The following is a 23,290-nucleotide window of genomic DNA, read 5'->3' as shown; positions in this document are numbered from 1 at the left end:
ACCCCGCACATACCTTGGCACCGGATCCGGTGCAAACTTGTCCGGAGTGTAGTCCTTCGAGAACAACTGCATGCCGATAACAGCAAAAATATAGATAACAATCACCAACACGAAGGTAAGATTACCTAAAGCACCTATTGTCGATATGATAATACTTAGCAGGACCTTCATCGTGGTCCATGATTGTGCTAGTTTCAGTACCCGTAACTGTGGAAGGTTAAAAAAAGAATAAACCCAATGTCACATCGAAAGGTATAGTGGGGAAGATGTAGCGAGAAGCGTCTTACCAATCTTAAACCTCGTAACACCGTCAGTCCCTCTATCAGCTCGAAGATCAGATCGAGCAAGCTAACCGAGACGATGATCAGATCGAATATGTTCCAACCGCACAGGAAAAAATCCTTCGACAGTGCCATCACCTTCAGTATACATTCTAGAGTAAAAATGGATGTAAAAACCTGCAAAAATTCGGTTGTTAGTAGGTTGTGCACTTTAAACTGATCGGCCTTGATCAGTCACCTTATTGCCAATATCCAACGCATCGCGCACGTTTGCGTTCATCCCGTGGTGTTCTAGTGCTAAAAACATTGTATTTAAAACAATACATAGTGTGATACCTAGCTCAAACAACGGATCTTTAACAATCTGATAAGGGAGAGAAAAAACAGATATTAAAAAGCAGTTTAACAATGCTGATCGCCATAATTGCTCTCAAGTGATGATAATAACGACTAAGGAGCTGTGAACTGATTCAGAGTGAGTGAGTTAGGTGAGTTAAGCCTTTGATTCAATATTTTATATGTGGAGAGCTGAATCGTTAAAGGATAGGTAGTTCTCGAAGTTATCATACATCATTTATTTCCCTTTGAGTGAGTCAATAGTCGGTGTGAAGTTATATGCCTACTCGAGGTTTAATTCAATAATGAATTTTAATTAATAATGTTGGATTTAATCAGTTCAACCATTATGTGATTCACTTTGAGTGAGTTGCTAATCATTGCAAAGAGCTAAACCGTAAATGAGTCAAAACAACTCGTCTTAACGCTTTCACTACAAAGAGTTCACTCACTGACTCACTCCGCGACTCAATACGCACGTCGCTTTAATATCCTACCTTATATAAACAATTTTGAAACTGCAACCATCCTTCGTAATCGATGCAACATTGAACACAGCTATCACAATTTCTATCAGGAAGATCGTCTTCTCCATTTTGGGAATGAATGGTAGAAAATGAAAACAAAGAAAAAAACATACACACAATCAGTGTAGCAAGAGTCAAACCACCAACTCCCTGCTCTCTAAGAATCGACCAGGCACCACTCTTACCTAGTACAACAATTTGAGATAAGTACTCCGGATGGAGACCACCGTACACGTTCTGCTGCTTGAGTTTCGCCAGATTGCCGTTACACTTTATTATCCTAACCTCCCGCGGGGACAGTGCGAGCGTGACGGGCGTTACCTCCCGTTGCTGCTGCGGCTGCAGATGCGGCTGCAGTGGGAGCGACAGCTGGGACTGTGGTAGCGGTTGCTGAACCACGGAAGGGGGCTGATGTTGTTCCGCCAGCTGGGACATCGGGTGCAGGGGTTTGTGATGCTGCAGGAAGGCCAGGATGAGGAAGGCACCGATTAAAGAAGCAATCATCGAAGCGAGCACATGAGCATGAATGAAATATTAAGGACGTTTAAACGGTTTGAAAGTAGAGAGAGACACGTGTGAAGAAGACCGCCAAGAATGGTTCCAATTAGAACCAAACGAGGAGAACTGTGATGCTATCTGTATTTCCAACCACCAAACAAGCTCTTGAAATACCCAACGGGCAAACAAATCAATTAAAAGAGATACGAAGAATATATCACACGACAGTGTGGAATGTGTGAAAACTGTGTCCACTGAACTTTCCCATGAAACCGAAACCATACAAACCTGCTCGCCCGGATCACCGGTCACATCCTGCTCCTCGTGGTCGTCCACCACGCCGGAATCGTCCAGCGAGGATTCCCGGTTGGCGCCTCCCTCGCTCGCATTGGAGCTTCCCTGCCGGCTGGACAACAGTAGCTGACCCCGATAGTTCGGACCTGTGTGTGGCGGAACATTGAAAAGGATAAGATTAGTTTCACAGTCTGGGGGGAGACTGGGGGGTCTTGGAAAGGTCTGCACGGAATGTAATAAATCACACCAGAAGTGGAAGTGACTTATTTAGTGGATTTTTTTGGTGCTTTTATGAATCTTATCCTCGCCGAACACTTCGCATCAAAGATTGATGTATTTATTAATGATGATTGATTGCTTCTTATCGGCAGCTTTTGGTTATCCGAGTTACTAAGGATAACCCCCAAAGAAACATTTCATTGTTGTAACACAATATTCTTTTCTTCCCGACGAAGATGAGCTTTAGATGAAGATATCGCAACCGTTTCTTACCCAGTGGATGCAGCGTGTTATTGTTTTGTTGCTGCTGTTGCGTTTGTTGTTGCGGCTGTTGCTGCTGCTGCTGCTGTTGCTGCTGCAGGGGTTGCGTTGACTGTGGCAGTGGCTGTTGCTGTACCACGGGAGGTGGCGCCACGGTCAGGATGCCCTTCGTCCGCTGTACGGCCAATGCTTGCGGCCGCACGATACTGTGCCGGGGGCTGGGCGTTGGACTTGGCGTTACCGAGCGACTTTTGCTCTGGAAGCGAAAGAGGCGAACATTAAACAACTGAAAGGTAAGGACATAAAGAAGAAGGACGTAAAAGACAACTCACGTGACCGTTCCCGTTGCCCTCCTTGCCCTTTTTCCTTCGGCGCGTCTTTTTGCGCGAGTAGGACGCCAGCAGGACGCCCTTGCGGGCATCAATCTTTTTGCGCTGCTGCTTGCTGAGCTGCTTCACGTTCAGGCTGGCCGGATCGAAGCTGAACGTGGAATCGTCCCGATGATCGATCAGATCCTTGCGCCGCTCCTGTGTTGCAACCATTGCGGGAAAGGTGATTTACATGATTGACCCTTCGTGTTATGAGGTTTTTCTTTTTTTTTTGTTTTGTATTCCTGGGTGCCATTTTTCCCACTTACCTCCTGCGTAATCTCGGCTTCCTCTTCGTAGCTCAGCGCCACGACGGCCAGCATTAGATTAATCAAATAGAAGGAACCGAAAAACACAACCACGGTGAAAAATGACACGCTCATGGGACCGCACGTGGCCAGGACCTGGGGGGTAGGGAAGGAACCAGAAAAAGAAGCAAGTGTGATTATGATAACAACCAACCCAATTGGTAGAGCATCGTGGGGAGAGAAAACCAATAAAATTGTTACTTTTTATTTTGCAACCTTTTTTCTAAACCATAATTCTACAAAAAAAAACAAACCAGCTGTTTCAAAACGTCGATGATTATGGTGGAAAGAATCAACTCCCATCAAACGGAAACCACACAATTGAAAACTGAAACATAAAACAACCCGAAAAAAAACACATCCAACCCTGTTCGACTGTATACGGGATGTGTGTGGAGAGAGCAAGAGGACGCGAAAAGGGGGAAAAGTTAAGCACAAAGGGCGAAAAGATTAATGGTCCACCACACCACACCATCACCATGGCCGCCGTCGGCGAGCAACACGGGAAAGCTTGCGGAAACAGCGAGACAAATTGATTCTACACAATCTCCTCCCGGCATGCCTGAGATGCCGTTAGAATTGAGCATAATGTTGGAGAGGGAAAGCCATGTAAAGCCCGCATTTTTATTTGTTTAAATTGATGAACATAAAATAGGGGAAAAAGCAACACACAAGCTTTCCACCATAAAGCCAGTCACAGCCGAAAAAAGGACCCATGAAGGAAGATGTAAAATAAAACACTCGGTTGGTGGTGTTTAAGCCTTCGGGCTTGACGGTGATGATGATGATGGAGCGTATGTATGGGAGGGCAGTGGGAGTGTTTGTGTTGATGCATTGAGTGAAATAAATTTCACCCCCGGGAATCGATCATCCGTGTGTGTGCTCCGGGGTTGTTTTAGCTTTCCGCTGGCTTGCCAAATGCCACAATGCCGTTTCGTTAGGCTGCGATTTATTTGCAGCTGTTTCATTGCAGTGGAAACTTTTCACCCAGCAGGGGGGAGGTGTTTGAGGGCTTTTCTTACGAACGTGAAAATTGTGTAGAAACCATACACGTTGGGTTAGAAACATTCTTTTCAACGTCTTTTTAGGGTAGGGAAAACAACTCTAAACAGAAATCACAAAGACTTCAATGAACCGAAGCAAACCGCCCAACCGTCCAAATCCTTTAAAATCCTGCAACAAAAGAAGGTTATTCCACCGTTTACACCATGACTTACCATATTATATACATTCTCCCAGTAGTCGAGCGTAATCAGCTGGAAGGTGGTCAGCATCGACCACATAAAGTTGTCGAAGTTGGTGTAGCCATGGTTCGGATTCTCGCCGATGCAGAGACAGGTGTACTCTGTAAGAGGAAGAAGGTATGCGCAAACAGAACAAATAGGTACAAATTGAAAATGTGTCGTCGTATAAATCGCCCCACCACCAACCCAACCCAACCCAACCCTAATATCCTCCTTGTCGTGGACAAAATCGAACGGCTTCATCTGATGTGGAAACACAATAAAGCTCGATAAGGCACGTGCAGCCTTCCAAGACACACACACACACACACACACACACACCGAGCGATAAACCCCAACTGCCGGGATGGATTATGTAAAGTTTGTACGTAGTGCATAATGCATCCTCGGTATGCTGAACTGGAGCTCTTGGCTCCTGCTCCTAATCACAATAGGGCTACGGGGAGATAGCGAACCTCACATACTACATCCCGGAGTTGTGCCGGAGCATTACCGTTCCTCTGCCATGGGTGAGTGTGTGCATACTGTCGGAACAAATTTTCAATAAATAATCGTAAACATTCATTCCACTCTGTGGAGCTGTGGAGCTCCCGAAGCATCCCTGGGATTAGCTACAACAACGATGGTAACCACCACCCGGCATCAAACCATGGTGCCAAAATGTCAATTCCATTGATCCGTTTACCATCTGCTCCTTTGGAGTTTGTGTGTGTGTCCTAGATGCATACCTGTTAGTGAGCGATTTATTTGTACAAGCGAGCAAGGGATCGGAACGAGCCTTGGATGGATGTTTTGCATTTTCAATCTTTCTTAATTCAACATACACACATGCTAGAGTAACGGTCCCGAGAGATCGACATGCTTTACATTTCCATTTCCATCAGTAGCTTAAGCGTCAGTGGCCAACCCGGGACGAATTAGAACGATTTGATTGATTTCGTTACGATGTTAACATATCCCTGAGCGGGGGTTCTCTCTGTCTGTAATTCGATTTTCTATTTAATTCGACCTTGAAGCATTGCTGACACTGAGTGTTTCAGAGCTTGGAAAAGCAGCTCTTGGAGAGACAATGGGAAGCGACTGGATGCAGCCAATGAAAATTATTCCCCATTTATTCTGAAATTATAATACCCGCTTCTACTCCAATCCAATTCCCACTGATATAATCGATACCGATTGTGACATTTGCACAACATTAGTACACACTCGCTCTCTCCCTCAAAATGACCCTCACCTGGTGGACAATGACGCGCTCCGGTCAGATTTCCGCACAGCATCGGCATATCATCCTCGTCGACGATCCAATTCTGTGTATCGTTTACCCACCTGGTAGGGCGAAAATAGAAACGCAATCAAAACATCATCCTTTCTTGTGTTGTTAGTGTACTGCAAAGCCCAGCTACTCACATGTACCAATCCTCGTGGGTAACGTTCGTCAAGTCGCTTGGAAGATTTTTGACACACTTGTTTCGCAGCTCGCCCATATAGACCTAGATGTTTGGAAAGAAAATAGCAATCTCAAATCAAATAGTAACTGTTTAAATGATCACATTTAATTTAACCGTACCTGAAGAGCAAACAGCGCGAACACCATTAGGCAGAAGATGGTCAACGTCATGACCTCCGCCAGCTGCTTGAAGGAGTGCAGCAATGCGTTGATGATAGTTTTTAAACCTGCAGGAACAAAAAAACAGGAACATTAATGTTTATAAAGTTTGCTGCAACGCCGGTTGTTAGGGTCAACATCAGAAAACGACCACCTACCCGGCATTATGGAGACCGTCTTGAGCGCTCGCAGGACACGAAACGTTCGCAAACCGGCCAGATTGCCGACATCTAAGGCTATCGTTGCGTACCCGCTGGTTATCACTACAAAATCCAGCCAGTTCCATGGATTGCGTAAATATGTATACTTATTTAGTATAAAACCCTTAGCTATCATTTTGATTATCATCTCGGATGTGTAAATTGCTAAAAATATATACCTGAAACGAGATAGGAAATAGGAGTAATTTGAAGGGATTTTTTGTGTATACTTTCAACAAGATCATTAGTGCCACATTAGGGAGATGAAATGGCGGGTAGGGGGATCGCTCTCTTATTCCTGACTCCTTTTTGCATAAAGATTAGTTCGTAATAAAGTTCGGACCCATTGTACCCATCGTCCTCATCATAACAAAGAACAAACTGGTGCATTTCTTTTCGATTATCTTTTCTCTTTTTTGTATTTTTTCCCCATTTTTCTTGGATGAATGAAACACGCGAAACACACACACACTGCAGAGCCCGTGTATCAAGAGTAATAGCGGTCGTAAAAATAAATTCGAAGCACGTTTCGCTTCGCCAAGTTGCACCTTGCGCTCTCTCCCAGTGCTGGTGCGTCCTCGATGGCGTACCAGAGAACGCAGACGGGTAAGGTTCTTCGAGAATTGGGAATGCATGCACAATCACTTCCCTGCTTTATGGTCTTGACAAAGTAATTTCAACTTGCCGACAAGACACCATCATCCTCAATCCTCCAATATCCAATAGCCAAAGGAACAACGGATGAACCGTCAGACGGTAAAGTAGTAATATGTCTCGCAGAGAGAGAGAGATCAGTGTACCGCGTAGCAAGAATTCTTATCGGGAGTTGGAGATGTCCGAATCGCTCGTGTACTGGATGTACTCCATTAAAATAATTTGCACCATTCGAGCAGGGAATGATCATGATGAGCTTTTCGGTACCCACATTCGGAGCATGTCATTTATTTCCATTCATACAATTTGACTTGCTGCTGTTGCTGCCGCCGGTTGGGTTGGTCGATGACACACGACACGGGTTATGGGTTGGATGTCCTAGATTCGAAAAGAACGGATGATAAATTTGCTAACCGCCACCCCCTTTTAGGGAACAGGCGAGAAAAGTCATTGTCCGAGCGCGGTTCCCCATGCAATTCATCTCCCGCATTGGGTGAAGGGATATTTTTTTGTGTGTGTATTTTTGTGAAAATAAAAGAAGCATAGAAATGAGTGCTTGTGGCGCTTACTCTGCTTCCTCGATCGTTTCCGACATCGCTAGGAAGATGCAGTTGAACAGAATGGTGGCCATGACGAAGTAGTCAAAAAACTGATTGGTCGCCAAGTAGACGCAGGCACGTCGGGTCGGGCTCCACGGGGTGAAACAGAACAAACTTTTCGTGCCCGTGAACCGATGGATGTAGTTCTTCCGAAAGCGCTTCGACACCACGCAGAAGGTCTGAAACAACAGGGGATGAGAGGGAAGAAGGAAGAAACGTTACTAAAATGTTTATAAAGTTATACAAGAACTGAAATAGAATATCTATTATTTATTTTTATTAGTATTATTTTTCCTATTTCAGGTGGATAATTTGTATTTTATTATATTACAAATAAATTAAATTTTTAAAATGCAGCGAGTTGCATGAAATTTAAATTTTTAATTTTTAGTTACATGTGCAATTTGGTAGAGATGGAAAACTATCGATCGATTCAAATTTTGAATTCAATATTGGACAAAAAAAACCGTCACTTCCGCCACTGTGCAACGTGTTCTGTTTCGCCCAGTGCGCATGTCAAATTTTCGCCGGAACAGCGTTTCGCTCGCCGCACATGTCAAATGCGAACGCCAGCTTCCGGAACCAGAAGAAAGCATAGTGATGGGCAAAAGTCAACAAAGGAACATAAAAATAAAATTATTTCAAATCGCAATTCTTAGATCAAAATATGAATGAAAACGAAAAACATCAATTTTAATGCAAAACAAAATCAAAGATTCGAAAGAAGAATCTCAAGGAATGTAGCTCTTCTTGTAAATATAAAATTAATACAACACTATCGATTGCATAAACGAAGAAATGAGATTATTAAAATCAACAAAAATGAAAATATAATTTCCAACTAAATATCATAACCAATTTATAATGATATTTTTATAACCACAACAAAACATACAAAACCAGAATCGAAAATGTTGACCATTCGGAACGCAACACATCTCTTGGATAGCGAATGCTCCGGAGCTACCGTTCCGTTACGTCTACAGTGCGCGTGTTCAGGGATCGAGCTGACAACGAAGCCTACAAGTTCAACTTCCGCCAGAAAACTTCCTCTTTCATCCAATCAATTCGTGCAGTGCGGACGTAAATCGTCTTTTGCTGCCGTGAAAAATGAGAGCTAAGGTATTGGCATAGTTCTGGTGTACAAGTGGAAATTGCTGTGAAAAGTCAAGAGATTGTGAATATAATCAAACGCGAAGCGATAAATAAGTGATAATTTAGCTAATATTCAATAGAAATCAAGGTTTGCGTTTGCGGCGTCTCATGTTCGGTGGAAAGCACATGTGTGTTTTTGCTACCAAGTGTGTTGGCGTGGACCAAAGAACCTGCGTTTGTTTGAAGAACGACAAATTCGTTGTGCAAAATGAAACGTGTTCAAATCTTAGTTTTTCCGAAGCTGCTTTTGAGTTATTTTCACAATCTCTGCCGACTGCCGCACCTTTTTCGATCGATCCCGTAGCACATTTTGACCGCCGCCGATTCTAACCACCAACATCCTCCGGTCTTTCTTATTCTTCACAGTGGCGTAAGAAGCGTATGCGGAGGTTGAAGCGTAAGCGCAGGAAGATGCGTGCGAGATCCAAGTAAACCCCCGGGTAAGTAATCTACACCGCACCGAAATGTCGCGTCTCGCAAGTAATGAAAACTAATTCCTTGTTCGATGATTTCCCCATTTCCTTCTCGAATAGCCGGTACCACCTCTCTACCGAAAGCTGTGCGGAGGACCTCGATTACCGGGGAAGTCGGACCACGGGGTTAGCATCATTCCAGACGCCGTCGTGTTGTATGCGGAGAATGTGTAGCGAAAATCTGTTCATTATCATGCTGCCATAAACGCGCGGTGTTGTTTGCTCAAGCCGTTTGCATTTTGGAAAACCGAGTGTAACATTCGATTCCCGAATAAAGCCGTCATGAGCGGACAATGTGCTTCCGGGGACGATGGAACCGGTAGAATATTGAATAACATAAAACACTAAAATAACTTGCAGTGTGTTTGCTGTCTGGCCAGGAAGGCTGAGAGAGAGAACGTGGCGAAAGAAACGAATGTTGTGTGGTTGAAAGCATGGTAAGTGGTGTCGAATTTGCGTGAAAGGTTGTGGATAGGACGAAAAGCACGTTAGAAGAGATTAAAAGGCAGTAAAGGGTTAAGAATAGCCTTTCTCTAGATATTAAAGCAAATAAGGGCTGACATCAAATTGGTATTACTGCCAGTTTCGATTAGGAAAACAAACAGGGATTCTTATTTGCAAGTGCAAGTGTATCAAATGTATCCAACATAGTTCATGCTAGGGTCACTTCAAACTCAAGTGCTCAAGTGAAGGTTGCCTTATTACAGATATAATACCAAATGCTTTTTGTTTAATTTGTTCTCATCTAGAGCGTTTTTTGGCTAACCTGAGATAATGAATTGAGCTCGTAACGGACTGACAGTATATTAACTCGTTTTTGGTGATGTTACATATGCTGCTTGTTTTGGACCTCGTGGTGGGGGTCTCAATTGCTGTTAGTGATGATATGAAACCATTCCATAACGGTTATGTACAGACAATATGCCATGTTTGGAAGATTTCCCGTAAACGATTTAATTTCGGTTTTTTTTAAATTATGGCTGTCATTTTATCATAAATTTCAACGCAAGCAACCACTCAAATAGGAACCCAACTCAAATCCCAATAGGAATTGCTCGATATTTGAATTCAGAAGTAATTAGGTTGAAATTCAAATTGCTTTATTTGAATCTCTTCACTATATCGATATCATTACAGCACTACAGCGATATCATTATTTTAGCATATTAGTCTGGTGAATTCAAAATACATGCTTTATTTAAACAATAGTTCCATCAGTCAAAAGTCAAAAGCAAAAATCCGCATTATTATAATAGCGCGAGAAGGGAAGTAATGCGTTCAAGTGCTTTGGGCGAATATTTCCTGCGGCACAGGGGAAACATAAATTCACACGTAGCACCGTGTACCACGTGTTGTGTAGGAAAATGATGCATCATGCCCCGGCCCATTCTATTATTACTGCAATATACTTGAGACCCATTTGAGGTGTTTGAGGCCACTACCATCGCTCCACCAACGTAGTGAATATTGATCAAGCATCATGATTCTCAAATCGGCTCATGGGAAGCCTGCCTTTTTTCTATTCTCGAAAACGTTTTGTTTGGCCGTTTCTTTAAATGGCTTTTCTGGGAAACCATTACTTACGGAAACCTTAATGTAATCCGGGCACTAACGAAAAGAAAAACTTGATCTATCTTTTATGCTTCCGAGAAAAAAAACAGGGAGCAATGTGAGGAACGTATTCTGCGCGAAAGATTTCTATGAAGCCAACACATTCTGCAGTAATTAATTTTGCTCATCTCAAGCGGGTCCTTCTGCCGTCTGCCCCGAAAAAGCAAACGAAAGTTCCAACAGTGTGCTTGGTGTGGCCGACGGTCTCCCCGTGAACTGAATTAACTTCGCAGAGAAACCACTCCACCCACCATCTACACCGCTGGTCAAGCTTCTCAATTTGCACTTCATTAATATTGACATACTCTTAATGTTCCTTACTAGGCCAGCGGAATCGAACCGTGCTCGTGCCCACGCGATCGTCTTCATCTTGGAGTAGATTTAGGCATCGCCTTTCTCGGTAGGGAGGAAGAATTAAGGCTACACTTGCTGCACGGCGCCGAACGACCATCTTCACTACTTCCTGGGACACACATCCTAAGCACACATAACACACTCTTTTTGATCTTCCAGCATCGAGCGGATAACATCACCCATTGCAGAACATCGTAAAAGGAAGCGGAAACAAACGGAATTACCTGAGGGATGGGAAGCATCGCGTCGTATCCCTCCTCTGCATGTCGTTTCACTGTCTGCCGTCTCCCTTCAGGACATTAGCTTCATCGAAACATTGTGTGCCAGCCAGCACGCTGGCCGTGGGTAATTATCCATGTCGTTGGCACCCGAAGCTCAGTCAGTTGCTGGCTTTTGGGTGGGATTGCCTTCGTCGAAAGCCAGTGAAATGACGTATGGACAAATTATTGACTGGCAAATGGGGGAAGAGACAAAAACAACTAACGTGCTGCCGTCCCTTCTGTCCGCGCTCTCTTGCAACATCCGACATCCTAAACAAGCATATTATTGCCTGTGCCCTGCCTCCCCCTCTTGCTGTTTGTACAGGAGTGTGGCCAGTGGTGCGCTAAGCGTGTTGGCGTTTCTAGATAGGAAAGAAAAGTACTTTTTCCCGCCAGATGACGACCTGGACGGATTTGGGATGGGGATTTTTGGAGGAGCAGACACAGTACGGACGGCCGAAAGTGGGCCACAAAGTCGTTGGTCAACAAGTGGCATTGATGGGAAAGCGGTATATTGATATATTATCGATTCCATGAATTAATTTGCCGTTCGACTTCGGGACGAAACAACAAACGTAGTATCAATCATCTCATCCATCACTTTAACGCAGAGAAGAAGCTAGAGTAAGTTAACGGTTAGTATTAAGTAATAGTTCAGTATTACCTATTGTGTGTTTGAACCGTTGCAGGATTCGTTTCCAACGAATCGCTAAATGGCATTACTTTCTCTATCGAACTTTTCAAGTACAGAAGAACGTATTCTTTCTTTTTCCCAAAACTTTGTAAAGAATAAATTCCAATACAACCCAGCGGTAGGTGCGAAATTTCTCGCCGACTTCAATTTCAACTGAACAAAACAGATTTCACTCGACAAATAGAAGCTTTCTTCCATCGTCTCACCTTTCACCAAACTCCAAAACTGCTCTGCCGTTGCGTTGCGAAACTTTCCATTCTTTTTATTTATTTGTTCGTTGGAAATAAGTTAACGAAAAAAAAGTGTTTCCCAAACTTTGCTAATTCACTTGGCCGGCGATGACCACACACCATCTTGACCACGCGTGTTGTTCGTACTTGTGTGGGTTGTGCTAGGTTGACACTGGTGGAGCAAGATTAAATGACCCTGCGCTGCCAGCAGCAGAAGAAAGATGCGATATCCCGTGAGAAATGACGGAAAAGCAATCTCTTTTTCGTATCTCATGAGGGGCGAGACTTCGAGCGCGTCCGTCCACGTGGTGGCGTGTGTCTTAGCTGAAGGTGCGGGAGCAAGCAAGCATTTTTAAATTACCTTCCCCAAATGCTTGTGTGCCACCACTCAGTAGACGACAGTTTGTGGACAGTTGCTTTTTTATTCTTTCGTTTTCATTTCTCTTTGGCTGGATTTAATCGTTCAAGTAGAAAGTTCGACAATGTGGTTTTGTGCTTGTGCTTCTTGCGCTGCGAATTCGGTGGCGAGAAGAACACATTGTTGAGCTTAATCGCACTTCTCTCTTGCCAGCAGAATGATTCCTTTTCGCCCGAGTGCCGGCTGAAAGGTCACCGCCGGAACACGATATAAAGTTGGCAAAAGGTGGTGCTTTGCCGTTGCCGAGAGACATTGCCGGACCATAATCATCGCGACAGCGAAATGGTAGCGTCATTCGTGCGCCAACTTTGCTACCAACCATTAATTACTGGATCATACACAACGGGAAGCACGCACCACGGCGTTTGGTGGACACCGTTTGGTTGTGGCGTAGGCAGAGAGAGAGAGCACATGCTTTCCGATGGAACTGATGGTGCGATTCTGTCGTTTAAAGTTTGTTGGGGGATGTCAGGAACCATTATTGTGTTCTAAAAAAACACAATATTTTCTGGAGGAAATATTGTGTCTTTCACATCTTGCTCCAGTAAACCGACAATGAGTTGGATAGCTGAGTTGGTGTTTGTGTCCACTTGTAGATTGTTTTATCCAAACACATTCGTACTGTGCAAGAAAATGTCATTACATAGGTCATTATCATGTCATTATTACCTTTTTTATGATAAAAGACAGTAAAATGGCCATGTGGCTATCAAAAGAAGCTTTCGCATAAGCTATCAAATTGCATGAACACTTTGCTAATTCTCTTAAATCTATTCTCTCTTTCAAAACCACAAACTTTTACTTTCTGTAACTTCCAGAATTCGTAGAATTGAATTTAAAAAACAAAAACCCCGATTCGTTCAATCAATTACGCTTACGCTACCAACCCAACAACAAACCGCCCGAAAAAGGTTCGCTCCAGCACAAAAGCACGCCGGACGCACAAATAAAAAGGCTATAAATTAAAAATTAATCGTCACCGGAGTCGACCGGCGTTTTTCCACATCGAAAATGGCTCTCAGTGTGTTGGTGGTGTGCGCATACGTATTACAACGCTGCCCGTTACATGCTGCCAAATGCGAAAGCTTAGCGTGTAGTAGCTATTACACGCGGCAGAATTGGCTGCAAACGGTTGAGCTTTCAGCGGAGGTGGGAGTTAGTAGTTTGTAGTGTTGCGCCTGTTCCGCAGCACACACTCTCTCGCAGCACAGTCATAGTGCTGGGCGGGGGCAACGTACGCAGCAGGACCACAATGTTGCACAGCATTTCACTGGCGTTTGCGGTGTTTGCGCGAGTTTCAATTTGCGTTTTGTTTTTTTTTGTTTTTGCCTCCTGCCCCTGCATTATTGGTTGGAAAAATTATCGTAAAATATATAGTCTGTCGTTTTACTTTATCACTGTTTTGCCCACTATCGGTCATTTCTTTGCTTGCTGTCTTACCGGCTGCTCATTTGTCTTTATCCTACACCATTAAAGCATAGCTCTGTGTTTGTATGAGTGGTGTAAAAGCTGACTTTTTCTTTTTTATTTTACTTCTGTCTAGCGTGTTTCATATCTTTCCACTTTTTCTCTATCTCTCTCTCTCTCTACCGCTCGCTCTTTTATTTTTTCCACCAACACACCCTTCTTTTCCATCGCGCTTCATTTTGGATTAAAAAGAAAACGTGCCGAGGTGCGGTTTGGGAGAGGACGCCGCGACCACCAGGCAAAAGGTTACTGCTTGCCGGCATGATCGAGTGGAAATCGCCGCGCACACACCATTTTCCGCATTGTAATGCCGCATTGGCGGTAATCCGACATTAGCCAGCAGCGGCCGGGCGAAGGAATTGCCCCCACCGAGTAAGTGCTGCGTCTCGTCGTCGTCGGGCGCGCTCGTTCGCGTTGCTTGGACGAGGAGAGCAACAGCACGGGCGAAAGCACCGTTTCGCCAGCAGTGAAAGCCGCGCGAACTTCTCGGTGAGAGAGAAGGGAAAAACCAGCTGAGGATGTTGATGAAATTAAAATAAGCGAAATCGAGATTGGTGGAGGAAAAAAAGCGTGATGGGGCCGAGAAAAAGAGAGCGAGCCGAAACTGTTAAGTTTTCCAGCTCTCTGCCACCAGTTGGCGGTTCCGTCGGCCGGACGGTCGCGGTTGTTTGAATAGGAGATATGTAATTAAGGAGGAGCGCGTTTGTTTCGGTGTTTTATTTCTAAGCGGGAGGGTTTCTGGTTGGTTCGCAAATGATTATTTGCTGTGTGTTGCAAAATTTGCGCCAAAGTGCGCTGCTTCCTTCGCAGCAAGTTTGGACCGTGATTGGTGGGGGCGAAACAGACAGACCTTGGAATGAAAAATCAACCCTAGAAGGTCTAAAAAGTTTTGTATTTACTTTCCCTTAAAATGGGTAAAGTAAAAGCAGGACTGGAATTGTGTTACGCTTTGTCCAACACACCCACTGCGTGTCCTACTCATCTTCTAGCGCCAAAACGAGCGTGTAGAAATCGAAAGATGAATTATCGTTTCCTTCCAGACAGCGTGCGAATTCAAACGGACGTGGAGGAGAAAGGGGGTGAGAAAATGATGATTTGTAGCACTAGCATTGCCTAACCAGTGGCTAGTAGTGATGATGAGAGGGCTGCTGGCAGTGTAAGAGGCTTTGTTGCTCAAAAGGCTTTAGCCAAATCCTTTTGAAGGGTTTGGACACCACGTGGAAATTGGATTTGGAAAGCCATAATTTACTGTGGCTTTAACACGGGGGGAAGAGCCTTGTGGTGGAAGTGACGACAAGTGGGTGCCAGCCAAAGCATTACAAAGGAAAGAAGGCCATCGTCTGTCAGATCGCTTTTCACTTTCTTACACGATTGGAAATGGATTTTTTTCCTATCCGTAAACGAATCGATCCGAATGAGATTTGATTCCACTACCAGCTTTATACCGGACCGAGCGCTTACCATGACACCATGGGATCGCGCTTGTAGAGACAACACTATTAAACAGTTTCTATACACACACTGGTCAACAGGCAGCCTGAGGATTGGAGAGGATTGGAGAGCCATCAATCTCAACTCAACTCAATGCACAATTGTGCACAGCTTCCGGGTTTTCAATTGTGTGCTTTTGAATGCTTTCACGAATCGAAATTCGTGAACCATTTCCTGCTGAGAGGACAATAGCAGAACCATTTGCTCTTGCTCTTGGTAGCAGTTTGGCTATTTCAACGCACTTCATCGCACTGAATCATGGAATCAATTCGCATAATTCTCTATTTATTCGTCCAATTATACGAGCGGGCCCCACAAATACTGTCCCAAAATTCGCATCATCCTTCAAAACCCGGTCTCGAGCATTGATCGGCCATTTCGGCTGTTTGCGTGCACTGTCTCGTTAGACTCGGTTTTAGGCGCTATCCGCCATCAGTGTACTGTAGCAACGCTTCCAGTACGAACTCTTCGAACCGTTCAAAATTAGTACCCGCACCGAAGAGAAAACGAGGTCACGTTCGCACAGGCCGGCCGTCCGCTCCGCCGGCCGCCGGTGCCGGAAAATCGAACCTGAAAATGTCCTTTCGGCACAATCGATTAACAACATTCTGCGAGCGCCGGGACCTTTGCCCGGTTTGCCGTCTAATATTGAACAATCGTGATGGAAGGAACTTTTCGGTGGCCCTGCGTACGTTCCGAGCGTTTGCCGCCCGGTGACTGTCGCAATCGATTGGGTTAGCGAACCGCAAAAGGGAAGAAGAGCAACAACAACAACAGCTCGCGGCTCGGTTTTGCGCCACCGTCCACCGATGCATGGACACCCTCCCTGCGCTTCGGTGGCAATAAATGGCACAATCCAATGGCAACCTAACGGCAACCACGTTGATGGCCGTTTGTTGGCCCCGGTGTGTGTGCGCGTGTGTGTGTGTGATAACTGTGTGACCTGTGGCCGCTGGACGTTCAGGAACCACGGTTTGCGTGTTTCACGCACTTCGTTTGGTTTTGGATTGCACACGATAGCATGATTTTGCCACGTTTTTTTTCTTTTTGGTGGGTGGATGTGTGTGTGTGTGTGTGTGTGTGTGTGTGTGTGTGTGTGTGTGTGTGTGTGTGTGTGTGTGTGTGGCCCGGAAACGACCCCCAATTGGCCCCCTCGCACGGATCACACCATAATCGATGAGTGATGTGCGAGCGTGTGGAAAAGCAAAGCAATGTGTTGTTGGTGTGCGTGAACCACTGTATGCGTATGGGTGGTATGGTAATATTGAAATAAGCTACCCACACGATCGCGCGAACATCGCGCTTGCACTAACTTATTCATAATCCGTTGGTGGTGCGCGTTGTTGGATTTTGCTGTTGGAGGAGGTTGACCACCAGTGTTGTCTAGGGCATTACTTAGTGTAAGTGGCTGAGGCGGACGATTGCATGCGGGCTATGTGTTCGGGCAGAGACAGTGTCCCATGTGTTTCAGTACGACCGGCTCAATATGGTAAATCTCTACTGGGGAATACCGCACAGAGTAACCCGTACCTTTTATCGATATGATTACATCTCTCGCCATAACCGTAGATTATGGGACGAATTTTATAGCAGTCAGTAGCCAATGCTAGTGTAGACGGCGATACAGTTTTATATGAATTCAATGTTATTTCAACTTTGTTGCATCTCTTCTATTAACATTCATTAACAAATATTCAAAAATGTATAAGACAAAAATGTTTTTAGCAAAATTAGTATTGGTAGTAAGATCAAACTGTCAACAATTAGTATAATTTAATTATAGTGCCCTCTACTGGTAATGCCTCATAATAAAAGAGCAGAAATAACTAATTTGAGTAAATGTTCTAAACGATAACTCCTGCTCTATTACTGCTGCTTCAATTTCAAATTTTAAATTTCAACAATAAGTATATATTTGAAATTATTATATACATAATTTTACTCGGCTGATCTTCTGAATGATCAACAAGTTTATGTAAAATCGTTACAATAGTAAATCGAACTGGATAAAAATGCCGTTTTCCCTTCAGCTAGCTAATGTGTTCGGAGCAAAATCACACTTTTCCATTTAATTAACATCCACCGCTAAATTATAAATGACTACACCTCCGACGCCCCCTACTGCCAAGCTTCTACCATACCCGCATTACAAGATTTTATGAAAAGTATCAATTTAAATCTCAACGCCGTTAAAAAAAATCCTTCCTACGACAGTAGTTGGGGCAGCAGCAAGGTAGCTTTCATCGGGGGACCGGAATATTAATTGCACCCACACGAAAGCGATGTTTGTCAATTTTCACATCATAACACGGGCGTGACGTGGTGTCGCGAGAGCCTTGCTTTGCGCCGTGTCCCTGTGTGCTGGAAGTGGATGTCCGTTTTTTTCTGTTGCTTTCTCACTCTCGGTCTCGCTTTTCCTTTTCACGCTACCGTTGGGCTTGAACATCGCCTGAGAGAGCTTGGTGAAGGGTGTTGTCCTCGGGCTGGCAACGGGACTTTTAGTTTGGCCACATGTGTGTGCCGGTCGTATCGGCGTGGCAGTATGCCATAAAACACTCTACACTATGGTGATGGAGAGTATGTGTGTGTGCCGAACTGGTGCTATTGAGCAAACTTATAAAAATATTTCAAGTTTACACACACACCTTCGCCCGTTTCCCTCGTCTTGAGTGGTAGGAAGGAAATTGTGGTAGTAAAAATACAAACACACACACACACACACACACACACACGGGGATGTACACTACTGTTGAACTACCCATTGTAACGCGTTCGTACCTTTTCATAATCATTAAAGTATCCCGGCCTGGAGGGGGTAAGGCAACACATACACTAAATTCGTGTATCGACATAAAACGCTACGCGTAAATAGCGACGAGAAAGAAAGAGAGAGAGAGTGCGACTGCTTTTTCCATTTCCAACTCCATATACCACCCTAGCCACCTGTCCCGCGCACGCAAGAGGAAAGTTGCTGACTTTATGATCACAAAATGGCCACTACCACCAGTTGGGAGTGGTGGTGGTGGACACCGAGCACAGATTAGGATGATTACGCTTTGCAGTACTTTTCGCGTGCGTTGGCATGGTTTGCGTACGCCACACAGGTGCTCTTCCCTGGCGCACGGGAAATAAGAACAAGGGGCCGGCGGTCGGAAAAATCACACTCCCAAAACTGTGTAACGCGCCGCAGCGTACGCAAAGGAAGCTTTGGCCCGTTTGTGTCATTTTGGTTTTATTCCCTTTCCCTTTCCACCATTGGACGCGCGTGACTGAGATTTATGATTTTGGTGAAGAGATGTACCACACACCGTTGTTCCTGGTGCTGGTGCCGGAGAAAGACACAAGCAGGAGTTTTAATGTTGTGCTCGTTGACGAATATTTTTGGTGTTTTGTTTTTTTGTTCGACTTTTCCTTGTCTGTGTACTTTATCTTTAAAGTTCTGTAAGGTTTGTCGGCATTGGTGACAGTCGGACCGGTGCAAAAAAAAGAAAAGAAAGACGGCAAGAGACGAACCCAATCTGTCAACTTACCCCAAGAACACATGAAAAGCCTCTTTTTCCGGAACGTGTGAAGCTTTTGCTTTGTTTGTGCACTTTTTACTTTTAAGCTACAGTTTATTATCCTTCCAAGTTTGATGTTCAGCCGCTGCTATACCAACCTCTTCTTACAATAATAACAAGCGTGGATGTGTGTTTGTGTGTGTGTGTGATCGCGATATCACTCGGCACTCTCTCTCTCTCTCTTTTCTATCTTTCTCTCGGTGTGTGTGCTCAAACAAATCTTTTATGTATGAAGTGCATCATTAGTTCGCCTTATGCTGGAAAGCGCCTCCACGGTGGGGTGTGGAGTGTCCTGCTTAGTGTGTCCTGAACAGCCTGCCGCTTCCTTTCATCAAACATACACACACGAAAGGGGAGGGAAAATTCGTTACATGCAATGTGTTGAGTGTTTTGTCGTTATCTGGCGACTGTAATGCGCAAGAGAGCAAAAAAAACAGCGAGCCACGAAGCAGCAAAGAATGCCTACAGTCCATCGACTCGGGCACACATGAGGCAGAAGCATGGTGTGCGGGTTTGGTAACACAATACTCAGACGATTGCGGCAACTGTGCCGGCAGTGATACAACATGAGGAAGAAAGTTTGCTAATGAAACAGTAGCAGCAACAGCTTCAATCACCTGTTATGAACATGTTCAAACATCAAAAAAGTGACGCGCGGAAGGGTGGTGGTGTGGGGTGGTATGCCTCGATCCCTTTTTTTTGTCCCACGAAGCCATATCCTTATTTACCGAAGCGCGGCATTAATGTTTTGTTAGTTTGTGCGGAGTTTATTGTTGGGCGGCGTGTGTATGTGTTCGTGTTTCGGGGGAGGCTTTTTTTGTATCTGTGTGTGCCGATATGTTTGTCGCACAGCTGAGCAAATAATGCGAACAGAAAGTATGGGCGGATGAATGATGGTGCCGGCCAGTATTATTGCGATTGCCGAAATGTAAGTCGATTTTGGGCATTGTTTGTGGAGCTTTGGCCAATGTTTGAGTTGTTCAGTTTTTGTGTGTTTTGTTTAACAAGCTTTGCACAACATTTTGCACCTTTTGTCTAAAGTAGAGCTTTGTGTTCGAAAGCATTGAAAAACATATTAAAATTGACGTATTGAAACAAGTATTTATATTTCTATCTAAATCTCTATATTTTCAGTTTTATACCGGAAAACATTTAAAATAAAGAGTGAAAATTTAGAACAGTTCAAATACTGTTTGTACACTCAAAAATCGTGAGTTAACTTCAAATCTATACGGTAAACATGGTTAAAATTAACAGAAGACCTTTTATATCCTTTGCAGGGTTATTCAGGGGTTTTCATAGTTGTGGGACACTATATTTACCGCCTTTCATAAGGGAAATGTACTTTATCTGATGTGAATTGGACTCCATGGCACCTTTTTTATACAGGCTTATTGGATTCCTCTTAGATTTGCAAAAAACTGGACTATAGAGTCCAATTCCAATCAAATAAACTTAATTTCATGTAAGAAAGAGTCAACACAGTGTCCTACATCTATAAGAACCACTGAAACCACCAGCAAGTATGAAAATTTCGGTTTCATGATTTCAAGTACGATTTGCAATCAAATTACTTGTTTATTGTGAGTCAAAAGGTCCCCAAAATCGGTAATAGGAAAACATGTCTATCCGTTCGCACTTCAGCAACTTTGATGCTGGTAAAAAGCGTTAAATGTCACGACAACTTTCGCTTGCTTGGGGCTGCACCAAAATCGCAATCGAATCATATTTCTCATATCGCTCCGGCACACGTGGCTCTAGCATACCTTGAGCAAATCTTGAGATGCTATGATACAAAAGCAACAAGAAAAAGACTACCCCGCAGCGAGATGAGCGTGATAAAACAGAAGCTAAACCGACGAACCCCCCGACCCTCTGATGGAACGAAAAACGTAGCGTTTTGTGTTACCATCACTCCCCCACCGGGGGTCACATATCCATCCGTCAGCCGACTAATCGCGGTTTACCATCGCTCTCCGGGGGATAATGCTTTTGCACCTTTCCGCCCTGGTCGCCGCCAGGTTGCTCTCTCTACACCCGCATTTTGCCGGAGGAGACGAACACCACAATCCTTTGCCCGTGTCCCACCGTATCCCTGCCTGTCAGCACTTAGCCCAGCTTAGCCGTCGCTTGTCGGCAGTCGCTACATCGCAGCGACAGCAGCAGCTCGATCGAGCATCTCGCTTCGCCCGGATTTGCCTGCGATACGTGCCATTATCGTTGTGTGATGCTACTGCTGCTGGTGCCGTGGCTCCTTCCCCAGGTCTGCCCGCGGTTCCAACCAATTGGTTTTCGCTTAGCAAACAGCTGACACGGTTCTCATCAGGCTTTTATGTGTTCGGGATTGCCCTCTTCCCTTCTGTCTCCGTGTGTGTGTGTGCATTTTTTGTTGCTTCTCTTCTCTTCATCCCTCACTTTTCATCCCGTAACGTGTGCAGCCGGTGTGTGACACGAAATGTCGATTGCAAAATTTAATCTTCGCTTTGGATTGTGCTTTTTTCTCATCCCCAGCCTCTCTGCCTGCTTCCATCTCGCTTTGGTTTGATTTTTACGGTTTCGTTTCATTCATTCCCATGCTCAGGCATACGCACACATACCCATATTATGTGACTAATGTCGTCCCGGGGTGAACTGGATCCCCGGAGTCGTCATCGAATATGTTGCCCAACTGACTAAGCTGTACGGAGTGGTAACGCGTGTAGTAGTGCAGCAGTTTTCCCTAGCGCAACATTTTTTCTTTTTTTAATGAAACACACCACGCCAGCACTTTTCAATCAGACAAGCTCAACATTCGTGATGACACCGCAACTTGTTCACTGTGTGTGTGGCATTCAGTGTAGAGAGAATTGTAATGAAGCTCAAGCTGAGCACAACTAGACCTGAACTGTACTGCAAAACCGCGATGACAACGAGTGCAGTACGTAGGTTGTACTTTTACGAACTATTAAATTCAGTTTAGTGCCTGTGGGGCGCGGCAGACAAACTGTAACATTGGGTGGCATCGAAACATGGTAGTGCTGTAAGTGTTTAATGCTACTACCCGCTGTTGTTGTGACACATGGTGTGGGATTAAATCATCTTTTTGCAATCATGGAAAGTTTATGCCGGCGTTAGGTTCAAGTTACCAGAGTAAGGGTGAAATAGAGCATTCAGGAAATGTATGTCATTATTTATAAAGTATATTATATTTATAATTATATTTGTGAATGCATTTATAGGTTTGTTTTCTTGGGTTTACAAATTGTCAAAAATCTTAAATCTGTTATCATATGCGTTAATCTTACTTCATTGCTACCAAATCTTCCTCTAAACCGAATACTCTACGCATTACATAGAACAACAATTTTACGAATAGCCTGTAAAACCGCTGAATAAATCAGCAAAGCGAATAAAAAAGCCCCCCCCCCTCCGTGCATGATACCGTACAGTGCGGGGTTCAGCGCGGAAAGCGCATTTGAATTGAAGGGATCAGTTTCCACCGTACGCGGTTCGGCGAAAATGAGAAGGTAAACCAATAAACCATCTCTTTGAATAAAACATTCAAGGTGCGTAACATCGTACGTACAGAACAGCAAGATGAAAAGAAGAAAAAAACGGAAAATAAAAAAAAAGCGAATCAACCCATTCCTATCTCGACCTCGTTATTTACCCTGAAATGCCTGGGTCATTGAAAATAGCTACACGGCAGTAAAGGCAAAGTGGTATGAGTGTGTGGGTGTGTGTGTGTGTGTGTGTGTGTGTGTGTGTGTGGTGAAAGAAAAAGGATTAAAGGTACAGAGTAGGTACGTTCACTTTTTAGCTTTTCATGGTTCACGTTCGAGCCGCCTCCGTTTGAGCGGAAACGACGCTCACACTCTCTCGGTGGCCTTTTGCCCGGCCGGCCACCAATCGGATGCGGTCGATCCGCAAAACGGCTCGGAACAAACTGGCTGACGCGCCCGGCCGTCGGGGTTGTGCATGATTTCGCTGCTGTATAAAGGAGGGAAGAAAGCAGAAGAAGCACTTGATATTGATATTGAGAAGCCACACGGCACGCCACACAAATCGGCAGTACCTGTACCTGTGTATGCTCACTTATTTGCCTGCCTGTGTGCGCAATGATCGCACCACAGTTGGAATAAGTGCGTGCAACGAAGGGGCAGGGGGAGGGGCTGAGATGTTTGGTAGGAGGTAAATAAAGAA

The 23,290-nt window shown here is 44.5% G+C and overlaps 1 protein-coding gene and 1 long non-coding RNA gene across 5 annotated transcripts in view; one reads left to right on the top strand and one right to left on the bottom strand.

Moving 5' to 3' along the window:
* The window catches only part of LOC120895571 (sodium channel protein 60E), a 118,782-nt gene that overhangs the window by 13,776 nt on the left and 81,716 nt on the right, over positions 1–23,290 (bottom strand). For 2 of the 4 annotated variants that reach the window (XM_040299062.1, XM_040299064.1), the window contains exons 4-18: positions 7,366–7,574; positions 6,101–6,321; positions 5,904–6,010; positions 5,744–5,826; positions 5,571–5,662; positions 4,310–4,437; positions 3,054–3,188; positions 2,749–2,943; positions 2,429–2,672; positions 1,931–2,082; positions 1,330–1,600; positions 1,115–1,206; positions 520–645; positions 288–458; positions 14–207 (exon numbers count right to left, since the gene is read on the bottom strand). In XM_040299062.1, the coding sequence (XP_040154996.1) occupies positions 14–207; positions 288–458; positions 520–645; positions 1,115–1,206; positions 1,330–1,600; positions 1,931–2,082; positions 2,429–2,672; positions 2,749–2,943; positions 3,054–3,188; positions 4,310–4,437; positions 5,571–5,662; positions 5,744–5,826; positions 5,904–6,010; positions 6,101–6,321; positions 7,366–7,574 (2,420 nt within the window). The remainder of the gene's footprint in view (positions 1–13; positions 208–287; positions 459–519; positions 646–1,114; positions 1,207–1,329; positions 1,601–1,930; positions 2,083–2,428; positions 2,673–2,748; positions 2,944–3,053; positions 3,189–4,309; positions 4,438–5,570; positions 5,663–5,743; positions 5,827–5,903; positions 6,011–6,100; positions 6,322–7,365; positions 7,575–23,290) is intronic. The other 2 variants (XM_040299063.1, XM_040299066.1) reach the window with 1 other exon arrangement.
* LOC120895573 lies at positions 8,386–9,376 on the top strand. Its single transcript, XR_005738341.1, has 3 exons — positions 8,386–8,517; positions 8,917–8,990; positions 9,084–9,376. It is a non-coding gene; the product is annotated as an uncharacterized LOC120895573 (long non-coding RNA).

Source organism: Anopheles arabiensis, chromosome 2 (assembly GCF_016920715.1).
Source record: "Anopheles arabiensis isolate DONGOLA chromosome 2, AaraD3, whole genome shotgun sequence".
In the NCBI taxonomy this organism is placed as follows: Eukaryota; Metazoa; Arthropoda; class Insecta; order Diptera; family Culicidae; genus Anopheles; species Anopheles arabiensis.
Note: the sequence above shows the minus strand (reverse complement) of the source record. Positions and strands in the feature narration are given on the sequence as shown.